The 24,762-nt window shown below is 33.5% G+C and overlaps 1 protein-coding gene across 2 annotated transcripts in view; it reads left to right on the top strand.

The window, feature by feature from the left end:
* Nucleotides 1-24,762, top strand: part of LOC123314703 (centaurin-gamma-1A) — a 185,907-nt gene that overhangs the window by 141,826 nt on the left and 19,319 nt on the right. For both annotated transcript variants that reach the window (XM_044900006.1, XM_044900005.1), the window contains exon 2: nt 16,157-16,389. In XM_044900006.1, coding sequence (XP_044755941.1) covers nt 16,157-16,389 — 233 coding nt within the window. The remainder of the gene's footprint in view (nt 1-16,156; nt 16,390-24,762) is intronic.

Below are 24,762 nucleotides of genomic sequence, written 5' to 3'. Positions count from 1 at the left end.
TTTCTGTGATTCTATATGCCTTTTTCAGGTGGGCCTCATTTTTCGAAAAAATTCATGGCATGCTGTAAACTTTTTTTTTACAATCATTTTGTCCGAATATTTTTTGTTGGTGATTTTTATATTATCAAGTTTATACCAGTGTAGCATATTATAAGTTACAGGAGTCACAATCGCGATATTTTGTTAACTATTGTTGTCAAAATAGTCGATCATATTCAAAAAGCTGCTAATACCTACTGGGTCGGCAGATATATCAGTATATCTGATAATACTCAGTATTTCAATCAAATATTTCGGACATGAATTCATTCCTTTGTTCGGCGACCAGGAAATAGGGTTTCAGGTGTCTCTTGGAAACCAAGCCGAAAAAAATGTAGGGTGCCATGAATTTTAACAATCTTCCCGTATCCATGGGAATCATAATCCAGCTTTTTACCAATTTAAAAGGTCAATTCGTCAAGGTTTGTTGGAACTATTCGGATAAAAAGCCTGGAGATGTTTTTATGGAATAAACGGAATCCACCGAATCCGGTATTAAATAACGTTTAAAAAGATATCGGTTCGGAACGATAGGAAAAAAAGACAGTGAAACATCCCCTTGATCATCCACCGTGTATCCTATCATTAACTACAATATCCGCAACTAATTGATTTTAGAAATCGTTGGGGTTCAACCCTAATTCCTCACTCCGATGTTGGGAATCAAATATTAATGGTACAATTCAGTAAAGTGACATCTTGCTTCGGAAATTTGACGGTGGGACCATTGTATGAAGACTATATTCTAATACTGTGGTCTCTGTGAATCAAAAACACGTTATTAGACTGTTATTGAATAATCAGAGTGTATTTGAAGGTGAGACTTTTTTTAACAGAAGGTAGAACTGGTCAAAATGAAGAGTTTCACCAAAAATCACCTATACAAAACTTTCAAAATGACAAAGTTGAAAAAAGAATTGAAAATGATTACTGAAATGGATACGTGGTAATGAAAATGGAAACTTAGGATTGCCGAATTGTTCTCATTATTTTTTAGTTACTTACACGATTTTATAAAATGGCTCATTTCGATACCAACTGACAGAAGAGACTTATGACACAAGTGTAAAAATAGAATAATACTCCAAAATCTCACCAATAAAATTCGTCTAAATTATTCACGAATTTTTTCACAATGGCCATCACAATCTTCTTGTTCGACCTTTTATCAATCGTCGTAAAAATGGGATGAAATGGGGAAACATCATAGCACTTTTTCAACATAACTAACATAAGCACTTTCAAGGAACTGCCTCGATTTTCTACATTTTTTTTTTTACCCTAAATTGCACGATACAACAATTATGATTCTCTCAAAAGTGACCTGATGCATCTAATCCGATGAACTTGGTACTGAACAATTCATTGTTCAGCCATATGTTTATGTTTTGTTTCGTTTTTTCGATGCCGGAGTCACCTTCTACAGTCTTGTACTTGAATTCAACTGAAATTTTGTCGATCTTCTAGGGGTTGTATCTCAGCCATCTTGGATATTTTTTAGAGACAATTTTTGGTGAAACGACTTATTTCGATGAATTTTACCTTCTGTTAAAAAAAGCCTCACCTTTGAAAACACCCTGTATAGTATAGATAATAATGTAGAGGAAAGTTTGAGGAATTAAGTATATCTACTTTTAATCCATTGATTATTAAATAAAAATAAATTTTAAGTTGACAACAAGATCTGTGAACATTTATCACCCACAGTGAGTATAGACTATCTATTTCTTAGAAGATCTCGTGCAAGTGCAGGAAAAAATGTTTTCAGCCATATTCAGTGTCTGAATATTTGGTATGATTTTTTGTTAAGTGACACTATCTCATTTCATGTCTTCTTGTATGGTTTACTGTATAAAAAGCGTATCTGAAATAAGGATTTTATCTACCTGCATATACTTATGGTGAATCTTCAGACTTTTTGTTCATATTGTTTGAATACCTACATTGAAATTGAAAAGTTCAAATATTTTATTAAATATCAAAGTATACATTTCAAAGTTGTTTTCTCTCAAAAATGAGCCCCCCCCCCACTCAAAAATCAATGCTGTAATCGCCACTGGGTAATTGATGGGTTTTTTATCAACTCTTTTCATATTATACGGGGTGTCACGAAATTAAAGCAACACAGCTTGGTCACTGACCATATGATTGATATTTATTTAAATTGTCCATATCGATATTATACATGCTGTGGTCATTCAATTCGTCAACATATTTTTATATGGTTTCCTCATGTCCGGCTATTCACACTTCAAATCCATAGCAACAAAAATGTGGCGTGACGTCCCCTTATAATCCCAAGAAGTATAATGTTCATTTTCCATCGGAAGACCAGCTGAGAAACTAGATCATCCTCCGGTATCCTGCGCTTAGCAGATGTCGCTGACGTAACCGTACTTCCACCACAAAAGAAAATTAATCTATAATCGGCAGCATCGAAATCCTGCGTACACAAAACAAGCTTCGCTCGATCTCTTTCGTATCGCTCTTCATTGTATAACAGTTTGTTGATATAAACCGAAACGATGCCCGGATTATCTCAATGTCATTTTTCATGGTTACTCAAATAGATTCGAGAGAAGTTTAAAATGTGATTTTGATATAGGATTCTTGAGTAAACAGGAGAACCCTATTGTGAGCATCGTGTGGGTTATAAATTTCACATTGTCAGAAAATATTTGGCAGGATAAAAATAACTCGAATCATTAATTTCAAGAAGAAAATGGGAAAAAATTCGACTTGGTACTTACTGCTTGGAATGATGAATAGTTTTAGTCTAAGCTTCATTTCTCAGAAATGTACATATGTCATAATATTTTGTATAATGATGTATAATATCTGATATTTATTGGCATTTTTGATTTGTTATTTCGAATGGAATACCTTTGAATTTCAAGTCAAAAAAATTATAAACATCAGAAATGATCACAATTTTATACATTCCTGAGTTTTGTAATCCAGATTCTAGAAGATCTAGACATGTGCTATGTTATACTTATACAGGTTGTATTTGAAGGTGAAGGCTTTTTTTCGACAGAAGGTAGAACTGGTCAAAATGAAGCGTTTCACCAAAAATCACAAAACTCTCAAAATGACAGAGTTGAAAAAAAATTGAAAGTGATTACCCTATACCGTTTGTTAGCTGAATTAATGCAAAGCAGTAGGAAACAACTTATCTCCTGATTGGACCTTGTGATTTCGTTTGGGATATTGCCTCGTTCGATATTTACGTGGTAATGAAAATGGAAACTTAGGATTGCCAAATTGTTCTCATTATTTTTCAGTAACTTACTCGATTTTATGAAATGGCTCATTTCGATACCAACTGACAGAAGAGACTCAGGACACAAGTGTAAAAAATTTAATAATACTTCAGAATCTCATCAATAAAATTAGTCTGAATTATTCACGAATTTTTTCACAATGGGCATCACAATCTTTTTGTTCGAACATTCTAATAGCCGTGAAAATTCGATGAAATGGGGAAACATCATAGCACTTTTTCAACATAACTAACATAAGCACTTTCAAGAAACTGCCTCGATTTTCTACATTTTTTTTAACCCCAAATTGCACCATACAACAATTATGATTCTCTCAAAAGTGACCTGATGCATCTAATCCGATGAACTTGGTACTGAACCATTCATTTTCCAGCCAAATGTTATGTTTTGTTTCGTTTTTGCGATGCCGCAGTCACCTTCCACAGTCCAGTACTTGAAATTCAATGAAATGTCGAACTTCTTGGGGTTGCATCTCAGCCATCTTGGATATTTTATATAGACAATTTTTGGTTAAACGACTTATTTTGATGAGTTCTACCTTATGTCAAAAAAAGCCTCACATTTAAAAACACCCTGTATAGTTCATAAAACTTTATCAGTATTTTACAGTGGCAGTAATGTGGAACCTGACCAGAATGCAAGTGATACTCATATTCTTTCTGACGGCCAAAAAAGTTCAAGAAAAGGAAAAAAATAACTTGAATACATCATTCTCCAAGTGGATGTGTTGTGAGTTGCTTTTTCAAAGTTTGGTTCCTCTATCTTAACTGTGAAGCAAATAAAACCCATTTGGAAAAAATTACATATGTTTGTGGAACTCAACTGGACTCAACAATGAGATTAAAATGAGCCAAAAGTTATGATAAACGTTCGATTTGGATATACCTAAATGGAAAAGCTACAATAGAACCTGTCTCAACATTGATATTCATCTCAAATATGAAAAAAAATAATTTATTGTCGTTTATTATTTCATTCTATACAAGAGTCACCAGATTCAAATATAACCCATTTAACCTTTCATTTCCATATAAATCACAGAACACTATAATGTGTAATGTAATTCCCTTAATCTACGACATTACACATCTGTAATGTGTTATGTTTTGGTTATGGTTCGAACACAGTTGCATTAGCAGAGCTAATTTTTTAAGGGCGTATTAAATTAGCCTAATTTATGGCCAAAAATTTGAAAATCCCAAGCTGTTTCTGCTAACTTTAGGGGTTGGATCTCTTCGTTATACCGTTACCCATTAATTGATATATTAGACCAATATTCGGATCATAATATTTCAAGTGAACTTAGGTGATGAAACTGATTGTGTTTGGCTACTGAACCCTCATTCGTCCCACAACAAAAACCAACCAATAACTCCGGACTAATCCCGAATTAACGGTTACTCTCGAACATTGTGTGCTTTTTATAGATCATTGTTACCCGAATAACTGTTTGCACACTGTGCATAATCTCTTACCGATTTTAAAACTCACCTTTTAATCTTCCACGCTCGTTATTGTGATCGCACACAATCTCCAACTCGTGTATGTAATAAAATAGCGGGGGTACCCATAATGGTACTTAGTATTCCATCTGATGACTTTTGTTATCAGCAGATGCAGTCATGAAATCGACCGAGAAAAATGGTCCTAATCTCTCTGGGGCTGACTCAAACCCGTTAATAATTTTATCTTGATGAGGGCAAACGTAAATTCAATTTTCAATTCGTCCAAGTTTTTTTATCGATATAATCCCAATGGAAAAGTACCACAGAACGAATATGAGCTCTGCATTGAGGAACAAGTTCAAAATTCGAAATAACGATAAACTATCGTATACAGGCTGCTTAAACAGGGTGTCTTTGACTCGTACAAATATTTCAGCAGTGGGTTCTTGCGGTTCAAAGAAACACTTTTTTCCCATACCAATTTTTTCGAATCTGCCCGGTTTAAAAGATACAGGCTGTTGAAAAACCATAAAAAATGTCATTTTTAGTTCTACTTCACTAACGGTTATATCGAATGAAATCAATTTCGAAATATAGTTTTTCATTTATTTGATGAATTTTTCCAGTTTCCTCATTTGACCATTACATACCATAAAACTACCAAAAATTCAAAGAACTCAACTCTTGAAACTGACAAAGACGCTATCTCATGAATACTTGAACGTTTTGTAAAATAAAAGTATTCTTCATATTTTCTCTTATAAGAGTAATTTTATGATCAAAAAATGAAAAGTATCCATGAAATTTGAAAAATTGGGTACTTTGGCTGAATTCAACTCCATTTGAAAGGTCCACACATGTTCAGTGTCACAGATTTAGCTAGGTTATTTTGTTTTCCATGGGTGCTACAGCTCATTGTGAAAACTTAAAATGGCTAGATTTTTTCATCACGACTGAATCAGACAAAATGGTAAGGAAAAAAAGTGTTTCTTTTGACCTCAAGAATCTACTGCCAAAATATTTTTACGAGTCAAAGACTCACCCTGTACAGAGAGTCGAGCCAACCTTTCTCAATCCAAATGGGACATCCTACATCTTACATATTACGTTTTTGGATTTCTGTACAAAATTTGAACTACTCTTTAGTTTAACTTATATTTTACTAATTATCTAAGGTACAGGATTTTCAATGTCCCATTGGAGTTTAACACTGGCGTTTTTGAATGGAATAATGGACGATTAAAATTTTAATGGAGCATTAAATATTAACGGCTGTTTATCAGAATATTTCCCGAGGAAGTTCAAAATTTACGTAAAGATAATCTTGGATGAATTGTTATAACTTCTCGTAGGTAAAGGGTGGGAAATATTGTTTGATAGAGATTTTTGCGTCGATCGAATGGTCTATTGAAATACAGGCTGTTGTATTTGTTAAAATGAACATTTTCGTGTTCAACTACCACTCTTGGTTTTGAGAATTTTAAAATTTCCTGAGAATGATTCTGATTAACTTAGGCAATGAATAGAATCTAGAGAGTATTTTCTGGGGACAGTAGAAGTCAAACCTGCAACTTTTGTGAGTAGGAAGTTGAAACAATTCGTTCAAGACTAGGTATAGGACAAGGTTGAGCATAAGTCTGAAATGAATTGATATTTCTTCAACCAATAATTCACAATTGATCCAGCATATTTTTTTTGATTTTGTGATCAGAAGAAACAGAAATTTCTTCTGGAAAAAAATTAAATTAAACGTTTGTCTATCAATAACTTGAAATAAACACGTCGAAAAACGGTAATGGGGTTCCAATTGTACTTATTGTTTGCAAATCATATTGAATGTTCTTCTCCAACCCCTTTCTATTTTCCGTGGGCTTTCCAACAAGCCCCCACATGGTACAATATGTTTTCCATTTGAAACCATATGTTTCAGCTAAGGGACTGAAAAACACTGAATGAAAAAATGAATGAAAATGAGGTAAATTGAAAATCAATTGACGGGTTTTAGCGTTTTTGCATTTTCAGTTATTGATTGAAGAAATATTTACTTCATTCCATACTGACCCAACCCTGTATTTACGTTGAATCGAAATAAAAATGCACCAGATTTCTATGTGCCCATTCTTTTATCTCTTTGGTTTATACTTTTGAGATCTTGAAAAATCTTGCAGCCAATCTTAGACCTTTCCTTTCCTTAAAAATCCGTAGAATCGATGCAGGAACTTGGAAAAGCAATTTAACTAACTATGTTATTATAGTGATCCTAGAACCTATTCTTCCGGAAGTCGTGATCAGTTTAATCTTCCATCAAACTGTAAAAATTGATAAAGCGTTGCTTTCACTTTTGTTTTGCATTATTATTGTTCGTTGACCCTAGAAATCGCAATTCGACAGTTCTATTTAGTGTTATCATAGTATCGATCGTGTCATTTCCAACTATTTGATTAGATTAATAGTTTATTATTTGCGAAATGTTTCACAAATATTTTCCTTCATCTGGAGATTAAATATTTCTGATATTATACGTATATTTAAGAAATGCTGAGTAGATTAATTTTGATTTCTCATTACGACTGCTCATAAATTGAAGCTAATTAACATCTGCTCATTACTTCAAATGCAGATATGGCGAGGCAATCACACGTAACGAGAAATTCGCTTCGAAAGCCGCGAACTACAAGAAGGGCGAGATCTCACAGTCAGCAAAAAAAAAGTAGCGTTTAATGATCGTTTCCCACGATTCGATCATTGGAAATAGAGGGCAAAAACTTCGTATTTACAACCTCAAAGAATTTTCAAATGTATTGAGCTATCAGCTGGGATATCCTTCGAAGAAGATGAAAAACATGGAAGCTAATGCAACTTGAAGTCATTTACTCTGTCTTCATTATCCATCGCGTAAATTGATATTATTTATTCAACCTTGAGGATTGAAATATGCTAAGAGAGCCGTTATTACATCAAAGTTTCTCAACTCATCATTAATTGTTTATTATTTGTATTTACTTATTGCTCAACAGAAGAAAATAAATCGATATATTAATGATAAGTTGTCTTATAATGACTATTTTTTACGAGAGTTTATACAGATCAAGATACTTTACGATATAATTTCCAAATATTTTTCTTAACGCTTATATTTGTAGTTGTGCCTTTTAAAAATGCTTATCAAATGTCTCCAAAAATAGGTTATCAGGTGCCTTTTCCCATCTCCTTTTTGATCAGATTTGCCAATGGAGAGACCAGGCCTCTTTACTATGATAATCTTGGAATTCTCAGACTTTTTGTCTTTTCTGCATTAATTTTATGTGAGAAAATTGGATATTCTAATAATTTGAGAGACTAGTAATTCAATGCACTGCATTTTGTTAGCAAATTACATAGCCAAATTCCATAACAGTAAGGATATCTCTAGAGATTACATGTGAAATTATTTGATTGTTTTTGCTTTAAATCTTATGAATTTTTAAGCTTCTGACCAAGATTCTGACTCTGTACTAGAACTTATTTGACTGAAACTTAATTTTATATTATGTCTTTAACGATGACTGTACAGTATAAATATGTCAGTTGGAAAATAAATTGTTTCAAATATGTAATAGTAGATTTTAGATTTGAAACCTTTTATCACATAACCAATTTGCTGTATATGGAAACAAATTTGTATTCTTCTTTTTAATTCAATTATTAAATTTATAGTGTCTTCGGGTATATTGTAGGTATATATCAAGATTATTTATTCCACCAAGTTATTTTATATTATATTATATTATTCATATCTGTTATTATTATTTCGTGATTGTTATTGTTTCATGTTCACGTTATTTACCTGTTTATGTGTAAATGGAAGGCAATATAAAATATTAGATATGCTTTGACCATTGAAAAAAATTATCAAGATTTTGCACTATGGTTTCCATCGAGAGATCCACAATATATATAAAGCTGTTTGCTTTAATTCGATCACTTTTTATTTTGTTAATCTGCTGCACTTCTTCGAGTTCGATGTTCATGAATAGCTAGTGAGTATATGAAGATTCAGTACACGAGTACTCTGCTAATATTGTTTATACAGGGTGAGTCTTTGACTTGTAGATATATTTTAACAGAATAATCCTGAGGACAAAAGAAGCACTTTTTCCCTCACCATTTTTTCCAATTCAGCTCGGTTGAGATGATGCAGACTTTTGAAAATCCATAAAAAATGCAATTTCGAGTTATATCTCACAAACAAATTTGTCGAATGGAATTTTTTTCGGAATATAGTTTTTCATTCATATGATGAATCTTCCCCGAACACAAAGTTGCACTTATATCTTCAAGTTTCTTTATTATTCTAATCTAATCATAATGGTCATAATTTATTATGACCATTAGATACCATAAAAATTGCAGAAATTCAAAGAACCCAACACTTAAAAGTATAAGTTGAACGTTCAGTAATGGATATTTGACCATTTTAGAAAATAAAAGTAATTCGATATTCAAAAATAAAAATTATCTGTGAAGTTCGAGAAATTGAGTGTTTTGGCTTAATACAACTCTGTTCGAAAGATCCATATACTTGTAGTGTTATAGATTCAGCTTGTTATTCTGAAGCGAATTTTGTTTTTGTATGGGTGGCATAGCTCATTATGGCTTTGTTTTGGTTCTCACTTTAGTCGGTTCCGAATCGGTTCAAAGTAGTGGAGAAGCAATGCTATGGGAAGCTACACACATGCTACGCGCGAGCTTACGCTGAATAAATAAATGTGCGACTGTTTTGAACCGTTCTGGAACCATCCTAAAAGCCAACCAAAACAGGCCTTATAAAAACTCAAAATGGCTATATCTTTTTATCTAGGCCGAATCGGAAAAAATGAAAAAGTGTTGCTTTTGACCACAAGACCTCATTGTTGAAATATAGGTATGTATATACAACTCAAAATCTTTGTTTTAGTTCGTTAACATCCCATTTCCATAACACGGTATTGAGTCAATAATATATGAACACAGCTGTGATAAAAAGTATATCCACAGTCAGTCTTTTTTTCATAGAGGATTATTTTTAGGAGATATTGTCAACAGTGTAAGCCTCCTACTTGGAATAAATTCACTACATTAATAATTTTTTCAAATGCAACTTTATGGTTGTTTTATATATACGAATATTCTACCGAGCGAGTTCAATAATAATTGACGGAAACCACATGATTCCAAAAATGATATTCAGACAACCCCATAATAGTTGGATAAACAATAAAGCCGAGCTATATAGCCCTCGATTAAAAAGAGTTCGTTCAGTATAAAGCTCATAATGTCAATTCAAATTAACCTCCTCGATATAATCGTTAATAACATGGAAATTATTTCAAAACTTCCAACTAAGCCACCTTTAGGTATCAAATTTTCGGATAATGAAAGGCTTCTATGAAATAACTACACATGAACGATGCTAATGAGTATCATTCCCCTAATGGGTTGTGTATAAACTTGAGCTTATAAATTGTAAACCATTCTAATTGCTAGTCGGTAAACGCCCTGTGCTAATCAACTGTCACCGGATACAAGAGGCATCATGCCTCAGTTAAATGTTCCACGAGCAGATGTAAGAACCAAATCTGAATCACAAACTTCAGGTAAGATGGTCCACCCGTCTTTATTATTTGATTTTTGGTCCGATGGTTGGTCGGCTTGTGCCGGTAAAACATCTGTTCGTTTTTGGTTCAGAAGTTCCAGACGTCGATGATAGGTTAAGGTGTGAGGGATCCCTAATACCCAAACTTGCGAAGCTGAAAATATTTGTATTGGGAACTTGGATATGAATGATTTATCTTCGAAATTGTGAAGGTTTATTGGCGTAGTTTTGTACCTCATTACACGGTTTTTTGAATCTGAAAGAAATGGCCTCAACTCAATTGTGGGCTCCTAGCAACAGAGTTCATTCATATTTTTGGTTCGAATGCTAAAAAAATTAACTAAATGATTTCACTCCAATGATCAACCTTCAGAATCCAATGCTGTAATTAGCTTAGTTTTTAGTTGAATTATGCATTTTCATCAAGTAAGTATTAATATTATATCAATATAATATCAAACTTATTATTTGGTGTTATAAAACGTTTTGCTCATGTTCAAAAGCATATATAGAACATACAGAGTGTAATAGGTAAATAAATAGTTTTAAAGAGGCTTATTCCTTGAGTGTGTCTTTCATATGATTTTTTTTAGCACCAATTTTTTATTTTTTCTTGAAAACCAAGAAAAGGTTAGGAATTAAAGTAAGCAGCCCTTCTATGGGAGAGGGAGAAAGCAATACAAGAAATTTTGATGGTGTTTCCCTATAATGTCAGCATGACCAACTAGGTAAAGTTGAGTTAAGATAATTCCAGAATTAACTACTCACGCTACGTGTTGATGAATAATTCTATTGTAACCTTCATAGCAAGATATTACAATAGAACTTATTTGTTCGAAATTAATCAGGCTATCAAAAATAAATTTTTGATGTTATGTATAAATACATTCAAAAAGTTTCTTGCGAAACAAGTTTTAGGGTTGGCTTATTCTACCCTTATAATGTAGGGGAACACCATCAAAATTTTGATCTCCTCGCTCCCAAAGAATGTCTGGTCAATTTCAGTTCTATCAATTTCATGATTTCTAAGAAAAAAAAATGCTTTCCAGGTGTCAGTCTTTTTACTTTTGAAATGCCCATATTTTACCGGATATCTTTCCCATTGAATTTCATGGTACTATATTGGTTCAGTTATAAAATAATGTTAATTAGAATTTGCCTTTGACTGCATCTTATTATTGGTCGAAAACCGGTCATCAGCCATACTTCACAACTGATATAATGGTAACTACCACTTAATTTTCACTTTTATGGGTCAAACCTGCCCGTAGGATAAGAAACAAACGTTTACAGCAGGTGGAATAGTTTACTATAGAAACAGGTGACCATCTTACCCAGGAAGGAAGTTAATACTTTCGCTTGCTCAGGGACAAATTTCAATAGTTATTACCATTGGATAAAAAAAGTATGATATACTTACCACGACAATTACCTTGGTCCGTTGGAACACTTCGTTGAATTCAATTGATTCGGAAATAACGGAATATATGGCAACTTGAAAATGTTTTTTTCGCTTTATAAGTTGCAATGTTTGATCGGTAATCGGCATAATACGAGGATATATTGAAAATTTCTTAGCCTACTATAGCACCAAACAAAATTTCAATGTCAAAATATTTTATTACTCAACATATTCTCCTCTTAATTGGATACATTTATTACAGCGAACCTGCACGTCTCTAGACCTATTAAAAAAATTTTTCTTCTTGCTCTGCAAACCAGACCTCGACAGCTTTTATTACCTTCTAGTTGAAAGAAAATTTACGTCCTCTTAAACTTTTTTTTAGTTGAGGAAAGAGATAATAGTTGGATGGAGTCAAATCTGGTAAATAAGGGGGGTGTTCTAGTAATTCAAACCCTAAATCACTAATTTTTTGCATGGCGACATGAGATTTGTGTGCAGGGGCGTTGTCCTGCAAAAACAAAACATCTTTAGATAGCTTTCCGCGTCTATTCTCTTTAATTTTTTCCGAAGAGTGGTCAGTAATGTCTAATAGTAATCTCCGGTTAATGTTCTAGCCTAATCCAAAAAATCAATTATGATTACTCCATGGCAATCCCAAAAAACTGAAGCAAGAACTTTTCCAGCAGATTTTTGGACACGAAACTTCTTAGGTCTTGGAGAACCTTGTCGCCATTCCATCGATTGTTGCTTCGTTTCTGGATCGTAGAAATGTACCCAAGTCTCATCCATAGTAACAATTCCGAAGTCTAAATCGTTTTCAAATAGAGCAAAGATCGAACGCAATGCCTCTACCCTTGCACGCTTTTGGTCAACATTCAAACATTTGGGGATCCATTTTGCAGCAATTTTTCTTAGGTCCAAATTGACTATATGATGAACGCGTTCGTATGAAATATTCAGTACTTCAGATATCCGTTTTAGCCCAATTCGACGGTCTGATAAAATCATGTCATAAACTGCATCGATATTTTCGGGGAATGACACAGAAACTGGCCTTCCCGATCGGTCATCATCTTCAATGGAAAATTTACCTCTTTTGAAGCTTGCAGTCCAATTTTTCACGGTCGCGTACGAAGGACATTGATCACTAAGGGTATTAAGTATATCTTCGTAAATCTGCTTACCTCTTAACCCTTTTAAATACAGGCACTTGATGATGGCTCGATACTCCAATTTTTCGATTTTCACAATTTCGGTGGACATCTTCTTTCTTTTAATTTATTGCGTAACTCTGGTTTACTTTTTTGACCTCAAACTTCACACTGACTCTTCTAATGAGTTATTGTTCATTGCTATATGGTAACGCAATATTCTTTTTATGCATGGAACTGATCTAGGCTAACTAGATATCAATACATCCTCGTATACTACTTTCGTATACACCTAGGTGGTGAGATATTCAGTGCCGAATTTATTACATCTTAAAGTAACTCAAGTTCTGCACCCCAACTTCAGACAAAACTCTCGTCATCTTCAGAACTTAACGGTTCTACCAAAACTTACTCGATGAAAAGAATAGGATGCCCGCAAAGCAGTCACCACCGAAGAAATATGTCACCAACTTGAAAAGGTGGCGGTGGAGTACAAATGAGGATAAAACTAGAGCAATAAACGAGGAAGTTAGGATCACTTTTGTTATGAGAATTCCTCCCATAAATTTCTGGGCCTTCACGTGATGAATTGCACGGAAAAAGGGACACACACTTCAATAGGATGCGTGAAGAATATGAACAGATGTAGTTTGTTACTTTTCAATTACTGTTATTGTTTTCTTGAAATGGGCAATAGCAAGTCACTCACAAAATTTGTTGGAAAATATGTAACTGCCAATTCACAATTATGTTAATGGTTATGGTAATGTTAACGGTAAGCTACAATGTAAACGCTTAAATAATAATAAATAATAGAGCTACTACGATACTGTTCACATGAATGTTAATGTCAAGCGTAATTTTAATGATAATGATAAATATTTCTTGAATTTATTATTATTTAAGCATTAGCATCGTAGCTCACTTTTAACATTACCATTACTATTAACATCATTGTGAATTGGCACTAAGATTTAATGCAAGCTTAAATTTTCGCATGCTGTGAGTGTAACTTATAATCTTCGAATCTGATAAAACAGGTCAGATTTTCAATAATGCTCTCTTCATAAAATTTCCGCTAACTTCAGTTTCCTTTTCATCTTCAGCCTACTTAAATATTCCAGGAATAATTCTCATAGATAAATATGAAATGGAATTTTCTCTTATAAATAATGCGTGTTGATTACGATTGCATGATTCGTTTTTCCTATTAACTCCTGTTTTTCATTATTGATAATATCGTGAATAAAAGATACACTCCATATCAGCATGATATGGATTATACAATTAATCGAATGCCATTGTCATTTTGTGAGAATCTCGCAAAAATTATTCATCGGAAGGATTAATTTCAATATCCTCTCATTCTTCTCACTTTCATATTTTCACTCTCGATATGATAATTCACGAAGAAAGACCAACGGCTTTTTGAATATTTGTATGCATCGGATAACTTGATCCATCTGAAATGCAAATGATGGAATTCAATAAATCAATTTTTCGAGAGAAAACAGATGGAATTTTAAAACAGTGAACTGATTCACAGTCATGATTTGATTTTGAATATTTCCAATAATTACCAATAATTTCCTCCAATTAGGTAGATAATATTTAATAAAAGTCGATTTTTTATGGCTTTCAGAATGATCAAAGGAAGCTTCAAGATTTTTATTGAACAGAAAAAATTTTTCGTATTCCACATAATAAAATTATCGCCATTTATATTCCGATTATTATTCGAAAATGATTTGAATTTCATAAAAGCATGTTAATTATCGGCTTATAGTAATCCACATACATATTACATTTTATCCTTGATTCCTTAATTCGGAAATGAATTATTACAGCATATATTGAACAAATGAATTTTATGATCTATTGTATATTTCATGATGAATAATTGGCTACAGTATGTATTTTCTGATACAAATATTAAAGGAAGGCTTTATTTAAACAACAAAAAATCGAAATATGTAGTTGAAATATTATGCAGCTTTTCGAAAGCATCTGAAGCAGAACTGAATGATGACGTTCCTAAATAAAAAATATATATTCAGGAATATTCTTACAGCCTAATTAACTTATTTACTCAAAGAAGTGCTAGAGAATGTGTTGCGAAAACTACAAAATACTCAAAGAGTATGGCTTATTCAAAAATATCCGTTTTGTAGGTATAATTGATTAATAAAAAAAAATTGAACAGCTTTGAAAATAAGTGTTAATACGCTTAAAAAACATAATCTTATCGCTCTACCCATCTTGTATTTAAATATTTCAACTACTGTGATTGCTGAGTAAGTAAATGAAATGATACTCCTTCTAGAGCAAAGTTGGTATATCGTTGAGATTTTACAATTTACAATATAATAAATAATATGTTTCCTACACAAAAAGATCCCTTCTCAATATTTCTTGAGAGTATTGATCGGCGTATTTCATATTGAAAACTTGATATACATAAACTGGGAATCATACAATTTTCTTCACATTTCGAGTATGCGTCCCTGCTAATTATTTGAGGTGTGGTTGTTCATGGAGAAACTGCAAAGTTCAATGTTAATCCGATAATGATTTCTCTACTAGGAAACTTTCGATGTGTGATAAATTACCCACTTGACCTCGCATTTCATGCTTTTTTCGTCGTTGCTAATATCACCTCTAATTAAAACTTTTTAGTTAATTATATCCTTCCTTCAAAACAATGGGATTTGCATTTTGGTTGCTCTGAAATTCGTAGAGTTTCAAATGGAAATTGAAAGTGGATTCGAGCTACCTGAATGAATGTAGAGATTGATTTTCTTTAGAAATATTTTCTGTCTTAATAACACACAACCCATTTTTTCACGAATGATAAAAAAGTACTTCAACTTTTAGTAGATATCGATTGAAATTCAATCTGGAAGGACTCTGCATCTTCTGATATTTTTATTGTGTTCACAATCTTACGAATTGTAGGTACCTACATCTACTTGGACCTAATTGTTATTGTTCATTAAATGGTAAATTTATTCTCATACTGGTCTTTCATTTTGCAGCAAATACAAGTTTCGAAAATTGGTTTCTTCTATTCTAGCATTTTTCTACAGAATAGCAAATACCGAAGACATGAATTTTGCGGGTTACTTTTAACTCACTCTATATATTGTAGGATTTATCTTATGATCGATGATGCATCGAGGACTTACTTACATTTTCTAGCTTATTCTGTTCTTTTTCAGATTCCTTCGTGAATAGCCAGGAATGGACTCTGTCCAGGGCTGTTCCAGACCTGCGTTTGGGTATCGTGGGTTCGTTATCTTCTGGCAAGTCAGCGCTGGTTCATCGCTACCTAACGGGTTCCTACATGCAGGAGGAATCCCCAGAAGGTGGAAGGTTCAAGAAGGAAATTCTAGTCGATAATCAGAGCTATCTTTTGCTGATCAGGGACGAAGGAGGGGCCCCTGAACTACAGGTAAATTCACTTTTATTATATCCATAAGAATCTCGCAAGGCGTTCAATTATATTTTGAGATTTTTCTCAGAAATCTTGAGTTTTATGAAAACGTTGCATGAGACAAGAAAATTCTTCAATTGAATGGACCATTCGACGGTTCAACAATTTTCAAGAAATACGAGGTTAATATTTGATGCTTCCAAAGACTTTCTTACCCAGTAAAAAGTGTCTGGAATAAGTAACATCATGAGATTTCGCATATCATTAAACTCCTGTGTGACAAATTCAGTGATTATTGGATTTTGTGATGAAAAGAAAAGTCTATATTGCTCATGATATAAGAGAATAGAGCTAGATGTTTTGATAGAACAGTGCCAGGAGAAGGACTGGTTCGGAAATTGTATTACCAAGTAAAAAAAATGAAGGGTTTGAGTCTCTCCAACTACAAGCGGACGAACAATGGGTCACTAGGCCTCAGTTCAGCCCAGTGAGGCACCGCAGAAGAAGAAAAAGTAAAAAATAAGCGAAATAACGAAATGGAATTATAAAGACTGTTTCCTCCGTCATAAGCGATACAAGTCGTAAACCTTCAATCTAAATGTGCATTTGTAGCCACAACAAAATTAGCATTGTTGAGATCGTTCACAGTATTTATAACTTTTTACTTCAAGCAATATGGCGGCCTTATCACAAAGGTTTTATTATAACAAACCTTACCAATGAGATTTCTCTTTAACTTTGTGGAAGGCAACAATCGTAATAATGACAAATACAATCTATTTTCTCGATAATGCTTCTTGTTGCTAGGAAACAATGAAAACTCCGAAAACTAGATTCAAAATAAACAAGGCAATTATAAAAATAATCAAACAAACAGAAAAAAACAGTTTTATGACAATGATGATCTACGGGGTGAGTCTTTGACTCGTACTAATATTTTAATAGTAGATTTTTGAGAACAAAAGAAAAACTTTCTCCTATACCATTTTATCCGATTCCGCTCTGATAAGAAGATATAGCCATTTTAATTTTTCATAATGAGCTGTGCCAAAATAACCTTCTGAATCTATGACACTACACATCTGTGGATCTTTAAAACAGAGTGTTATTAGCCAAAGTTCCCAGTTTTTCAAATTTCACAGATACTTTTTAATTTTTGGACATCATTTATACGAGAAAATATGAAGAATACTTTTATTTTACAATACATTATGTTCAAATATACATTTAATAGCGTTTAACTTAGTTACAAGAGTTGGGTTCTTTGAATTTTTAATATTTTTATGGTACCTGATGGTCATAATGAGAAAACTGGAAGACGTGGGTGATATTTTGTGTTCGAATGATTCATCAAATACATGAAAAACTATATTCCGAAATTCATTTCATTCAATAAAACCGTTTGAAAGATGGAACTAAAAATCATTTTTTTGAGGATTTTCAACAGCATGTATCTTTTTAACCGAGGTGATTCGAAAAAAACGGTATAGGAAAAAAGTGTTTCTTTTGACCTCAAAAATCTACTGGTAAAATATTTGCACGAGTCAAAAACTCACCCAGCATATTATATGGTTAAATTTGGGCTTTAAAGAGCTTTTAAATGATGCCATTAAAATGTCGTGTTCTTTTCAAAAAAAAAGGTAACTTTGTATTGCCACTCTGTATACAAATGAATTAGTCGTATTGTATAAATGAAGTTTTAAAGACTGGTTTATCCAGAACAAATTTTTCTTCAAACTTCTTTCGGTAGCTTCTACAGTTTCGCATACATATAAGATTAGGTTGCTTTTCTAACAGGCACCCTTGTATGCAGACTTTGTCAAGAGTAAGACGGGCAACTGAAGTCATCCTCTTTAACTGTCCAGATATGATGAATATGGTGAACTCAATCTGACCCTCTAGGCTACTCTAGAGTCTAGGACCTCTCGTCTCTGCGTAATCACATTCCTCAAAATGATGTGTAATTAAACATAGTCCAATAATCAACATAATTGGTTTAAAGCTACTCCAGCATAACTCCAACAGATACTTTAATATCCCTATTATCTTTCAATATATACGTGGGGATCGTTTATTTGTTTGGTTCTTCGCAATAGCTCCCAGCTCCTTCGTAAATTGCTGCCTACGTTCGTGAGTCGTACATATCTAATGAATAAAAAACCGCGTATTCCATATCCAACAAGGGAACGTAGGGGAGAAAGCTACATGGAATCGAGAGTCTCCAAGGAAGAATGTCGTGTGGCGCCAATAGTTACGAGCGTGCTCGGCCGGCTAGCTTCCTCGTCCTATAAAATATGCATCTATTTCTCCAAGCAGAGGACGAAATAACTTATCTGCACTATAAATAGAAAATAAGACCATTTACCTGTTCGAGTTGTCGAGTGAACGACTTTCTTTGATAAGACTTGCACGGCCAAGGAGGGTTTCCATCTTCAGCTTGGGGGATTGTTGAAATTCTGAGACGAGAGGCTGAGAAATGTTGTTTATCTCTTCGAGAGATAAGATATGCATTGTTGGGCGTGTTGTTTATTGTTCTTTCAGGAAAACACAACGTAGAAATTGCATTGCTGTTGAGGGAATCGGGATTATTTATAAGATGGAATTCCTGCTTGCGAGTTTGGGAAATAATGAAACTGATTTGTACAGAGGTTCTTCATTGAATCCTACAGTATTTCGAATGAATCAAGTGTTATAGTTGCTCATTTTCTGAGATGATTTTTTTCAAGAAAAAAACTGAATACGAACGATTGTCTAGAAATCCTAACTTCTGAGTAAAGGGTGATTAAGTTTATTATGTGCTAATAATTGTTTTTCCCACTTTTTCCTAAAATAATATCAGTTACATTTTTCTGATAAAAAATTCAATAGCTTGAGAAAATGAAGAACCTTTTTCATTGAATAGTCGATTCGACCCTGAAGTTAAACGTTTTTCATTCTTTCAAGCGAAAACAATGCGTTGGTGGAAATAAAATCAAATTTTCTCAGAATTGATTGAGAATCCCAATATCATTTTCATCTTACCAGAAAGCAGTGGCATACCATTTTCTTCTCCAAATATGGTCAATGCAAAACAAGGCAATGATTATTAATTTTCATGTAAGAGGTCGTTCATAACACTAGATAGAAAATGAATATCACCCTTTGAGGCTTCAATTGGCGCCAAAAAATATAGAATAATTAACTAATGGATTAATTTTCGTCATAAGCTTTCGTTTTTTGGAAAATTTCGGCGATATACAGATTAAAAATGAATGAACTAAAAAAAAAAAAATTATATAAATTTCACTGAACCTAGATAACCTTCACACCTGAGCTATTGTTACAAAGAAAGACGTCTCGTGGTTGAACAACTCATGTTAGTGAGAATCAAGTTACCTCTGCAGTTTTAGGTTATGGATTTTCATCAAATATCAGTCTCAGCAATTCAGCATGTAAATGAATAGCTGCAAAAAAAGTATAGGGCTTCGAAGATGTCACCTGCGAGGCAACTTTTTTTTTCTTAGAAATCGAAAAACCCACAGAAATGAAATTGAACATACATTCCATGGGAGCAAGAAGACAATCGAAAATCATTTTTGTGGTATTCCTATATATTTGCAAGGGGTAGAAAAAGCCAAAGCTTAAGATGTTTCGCAATATACATACTTATTTCCCTCAGTTTCTTGTAGTTTCTTGCTAAAATTAACGGTAAAAAAAATTTCAACAGGCATGAAGCGTGAGTCAAGAATTAGCTTCGAACCTAGTCAATTAGTTTCTGAGGAGAAAATTAAGAATTGCTTTGTAGGTACCGTTTTAAGGGAGCTATATCTAAACAGGGACTCAAAAAAAAATTATTTGGAAGACCCACACTATTTTTTGACACGGAATCACTCCTAAAACCAAATTAACTATTCATTACACCCTGTATATATATCTTTTCTATTGATTATTAGAATTAGTGAACCAAAAACGAAAAAAATATTCAAAACTTTATTGAAATCACTTTTTTCATTGATATTTTCCTATTTGTATGATAATTCCTTATGCATTAGCACTGCACAAACGATGTCAGAGTTCTCGAGTGCTGCCTGCATATGAATTATATGAAGTGAACACAGTGCGGTTGAGGTTTATGCTTTTCTATCGATTTCTGGAATGGAGGCGGGTTCAGAAATTGGGGCCTAAAGAAATCACACATTTCAATTCCTAAAAGTGCTATTGGCTTTTTTGTTTTTTTTTTATGTATCTGAAAAGTATACCTCTCAGGCTTCTGCCTGATCTTTTATCTACATTTAATAAGAATAATTATAGATTTAATTATTATACAATTTATATCTCTCAAATTGAATGTTTCCAAAATATTAAGACCACCTACTTGAGTATCCAACAGTTTTGGTCCTTGTCGAAACATTGCAGTGATTTGAAAAAATATTTTTGAATGAGATCCACTTTTCGAGTAGCCATAAGGGGGAAAGCTTGGGAGGTTGAAGGCTAGGTGTTGCATCGATTTATTCAAAAATAATTCATTTATTCACCAAAAATCATATAAATCTATATGATGCTCTTATAATGAAAATGGAATATGCCAGGTATAAACAAACAAAAAGTTAAAATTTCAGTAATTGATTTTATGTTATGAAAAAAATTCTTCAACAGTGTAAGGTTCTACATCAACAAGAAAATTATGTATCTGTTTTCGAAAAAGTTTGTAATTTTTAATTTTCCTTGAGTTCATGGGCAACGAGTTGAACAGTTCAATGGCTCTAATATGCAAATTTACAGATCTCTCAGTTGATGCTAAGTGGTGCTGTGAATTAAATAGAAAATTCCTTCTTGTGTTGTATGGGCCAGTCTTTTTATATTTCTCAATGTAAATGTTTTTCTGTGAATGTACAATGCTGGAAGTATGAAAATGTTATTTTGCCGGAATACTCCACGACATGTTTCCCGAAACTTCATACTTCTTATATGTTTTTCTATCCTAAACACAAGAATAGCCCCCAAATCAACAATCCATAGCTCATAAAAGACTGGAAATTAGAAAAATATATCAGAAAATCTTGTAATCGATCTCAACATTATTTGTTCTCCGGCACGTTATCTGGCCTTGTTGTCTTACGTAATTTATGCGAGAAGAAAAGAATTCTGTTGTTTTCAGTATTGAGGGAGTACCCATTTCATGTACAATGACTAATGACTTAATTGTTTTCGTTTTTGTTTTGTGAGGGTTTGAATTTTCTGAATTAGGGTATGTCTTTGGACAGGAACTTATTTGACTAAAACTTTATGTATTTTATATTATGGCTTTGAAGATTACTGTATTATAGAAGAAACATGTCAGCAGGAAAATGTTTTTAAATAATAGTGGATTTTAGATTATAAATCTTTTTTATTAAGGTTTAGGTTGTGAGCATCACACCAAATATTTACGAACCCAGTAGCTGTAGTGAGAACTTCTTGCAGATTTTTTACATTTTTTGCACGAAAAATTATGTTGTTATGCAGGCAGATGAAGATTGTAATTTGTAAGTAAATGATATTCTGACGCATAAAACCTACCGATTTAAAAATTTGCAAATGTTACGATCTGAACCGAACTAGCTATCCACCATTACAGAGGGTGCCCAAAGAAAAACCATCTCATCAAGGAAGAGTAGATGCTGACCATGGTTTCGAACTTGTTTGATCTCGTCAGCGTAACACAACTACATCCTTGTTGGGAACAGAACACGGAATTTCCTGACTATACAGGGTGGGTCGTTGACTAGTACAAATATTTTAACAGTAGATTCTCGAGGTCAAAAAAAACACTTTTTTTCCATAACGATTGGGTCCTGATAAAAGGATATAACCATTTTAAGTTTTCATATTGAGCTATGCCACCCCTGGAGAAACAAAATTCCCTTCATAATAAATAGCCAAATCTATGACACATCTGTGGATCTTTCAAACAAAGTACCCAATTTTCCGAATATCACAGATATTTTCAATTTTTGAACATCAAATTACCCGAAAACGGCGCATTATACGAGAAAATATGAGGAATACTTTCATTTTACAAAACGTTCAAATATTCAGTAGATAGCGTCCAACTTAGTTTCAAGAGTTGGGTTCTTTGAATTTTTGTTATTTTTATGGAAAGTAATGGTCATAATGAGAGAACTGGAAGGCGTGGGTGAAATCTTGTATTCGAAACAGATTCATCAAATAAATGGAAAACTATATTCCGAAATTCATTTCATTCGATAAAACCGTTTGTGAGATAGAACTAATAATAATTTTTTCTACAAGCGTGCGCGTTCAACCTTTTTCCCGCACGCATTCCAAGTTGCAAAGAGTCACTTTCCCAAAACGTGCGGGAAAAACGCCTGCTATTTCTTTCCCGCACGCATTTGCGTGCGGGAATGGATTAGCAGGGGTTTTTCCCGCACGCAAATATTATAGAGTAAATTAAATTCTATCATGTTTCTATGCATAGAACGTCAACGATGAGAAACCCATAGTAATGACATGCAGAATTATGTCTGTCATTATATATGAATTAATCAAATGAGATATGATCTGTTTCGTGAAATGGATATATTTATATATTTCAAGCGCTTGTAGAAAAAATATTGTTCCTAACTCTTGCGTAAAGTGTCTTGCCCGCACTCAACTGCTTACCCGAACTCTGCTCCGCATCGTTCGGGCAACGGCAGTTTCGTGCGGGCAAGTATCACTTTCCGCACTTGATAGGAAAATAACTATTTTATTATGGTTTTTTAACAGTGTGTATCTTTTAAACCGAGCCGATTCGGGAAAAATAGTAAGGGAAAAATGTGTTTCTTTTGACCTCAAGAATCTACTGTTGAAATATTTGTACGAGTCAAAAATTCACGCTGTTTATTAAATGCTGGCGAATTCTACACAGCCAACAGCCACCAAGCCAAGATTGAATTCCCCTCCTCCCAACCACAGAGCAGTCACTATCATAAGGAATAATCATTTGTATACAGGATGAGAAATAAAGGTCCAAGATGACAGCCTTGTGGAATACCCTGTGGAACATCTGTGGCTGTTGAAAATAAAATCATCACCATTTACCATCATTGACACACGTTGTGTCAGTCCCTGCAAATACCTCCTCATTAGTTCTAACTGTTTGCCTCTAATACCATAGGCCTCCAGTTTTCCAAGTAGCAGAGAATGTGCGACAATAAAAAAATGCTGCATCAATGAAAATACACCCGATTCATAAAAAAAAATTAACGCAAATTAAGTTGAACAAAATGATGAATATTACTTTCCTTATATTGAGTGAGGGTGGCTACATCGAATTTGTGTGTTCGTCCGGATCTACCCTTAGTTCGACGATAGGCACCAGGCGAAATTGCTGTGCCGGCGCCTCAGCAGATCCGCCGCCGCGACGCCTTCGGGCTCACCGTCGTTACACGCACCTCCGGACCTAGGGTCCTCAGTTAGGGTTCCGGTGGCTTGGAGTACAGAAAGGGGCTTGAGTTTCTCACTCTACTCCCGGAATTCTACGATACGTGTGTTGTGCCAACGGAACATGTGTGAGTTCATTAATATATTATTTGAAGTTTTGAATCTCGTGTATAATTTTTCCTTGGCAAACGTATAAAAATATCTTGTTGAGTTACATTTTGGTTATGGAACTAAGTACTTCATTTCTTAGTAGTTTCGCTCTTTTTCCTTGAATCTTGATAATTCAACGATGAACTAATTTTCGAAATGCAAATTTTTATTTCACATGTTTACATTTTATTCTGATACTAGTATACGGGGTGAGACTCGTATAAATATTTTAACAGTAGATTCTTGAGGTCATAAAAAACACTTTCTTTCCCTACCATTTTTTTTCCGAATCGGCTCGGTTTAGAAGATACAAGCTGTTGAAAAACCATAAAAAAATTATTTTTGATTTAATCACATAAACAGTTTTATCGAATTAAATGAATTTCGGAATATAGTTTTTCTTTTATTTGATGAATCTTTTTGGAACACAAGATATCACCAACGTCTTTCAGTTTTCTCATTATGACCATTACGTACCATAAAAATATAAAATATTCAAAGAACCCAACTCTCAAAACCAAATTGAACGCTATCTAATGAGTATTTGGACGTTTTGTGAAATAAAAGTATTCTTCAAATTTTCTCGTATAATGCATCGTTTTCGAGTAATTTGATGTTCAAAAATTAAAAAGTATCTCTGAAATTTGAAAAATTGGTTACTTTCTCTGAATACAACTCTGTTTGAAAGATCCACAAATGTGTTGAGTCACAGATTTAGATAGTTATTCTGGGTTATTTTGTTTTTCCAGGGTTGGCACATCTCATTATGAAAACAATAGTTGGCTATATCTTTTTATCAGGGCCGAATCGGAAAAAATTGTATAAGAAAAAAGTGTT

Source organism: Coccinella septempunctata, chromosome 6, assembly GCF_907165205.1.
Source record: "Coccinella septempunctata chromosome 6, icCocSept1.1, whole genome shotgun sequence".
Lineage (NCBI taxonomy): Eukaryota > Metazoa > Arthropoda > Insecta > Coleoptera > Coccinellidae > Coccinella > Coccinella septempunctata.
Note: the sequence above shows the minus strand (reverse complement) of the source record. Positions and strands in the feature narration are given on the sequence as shown.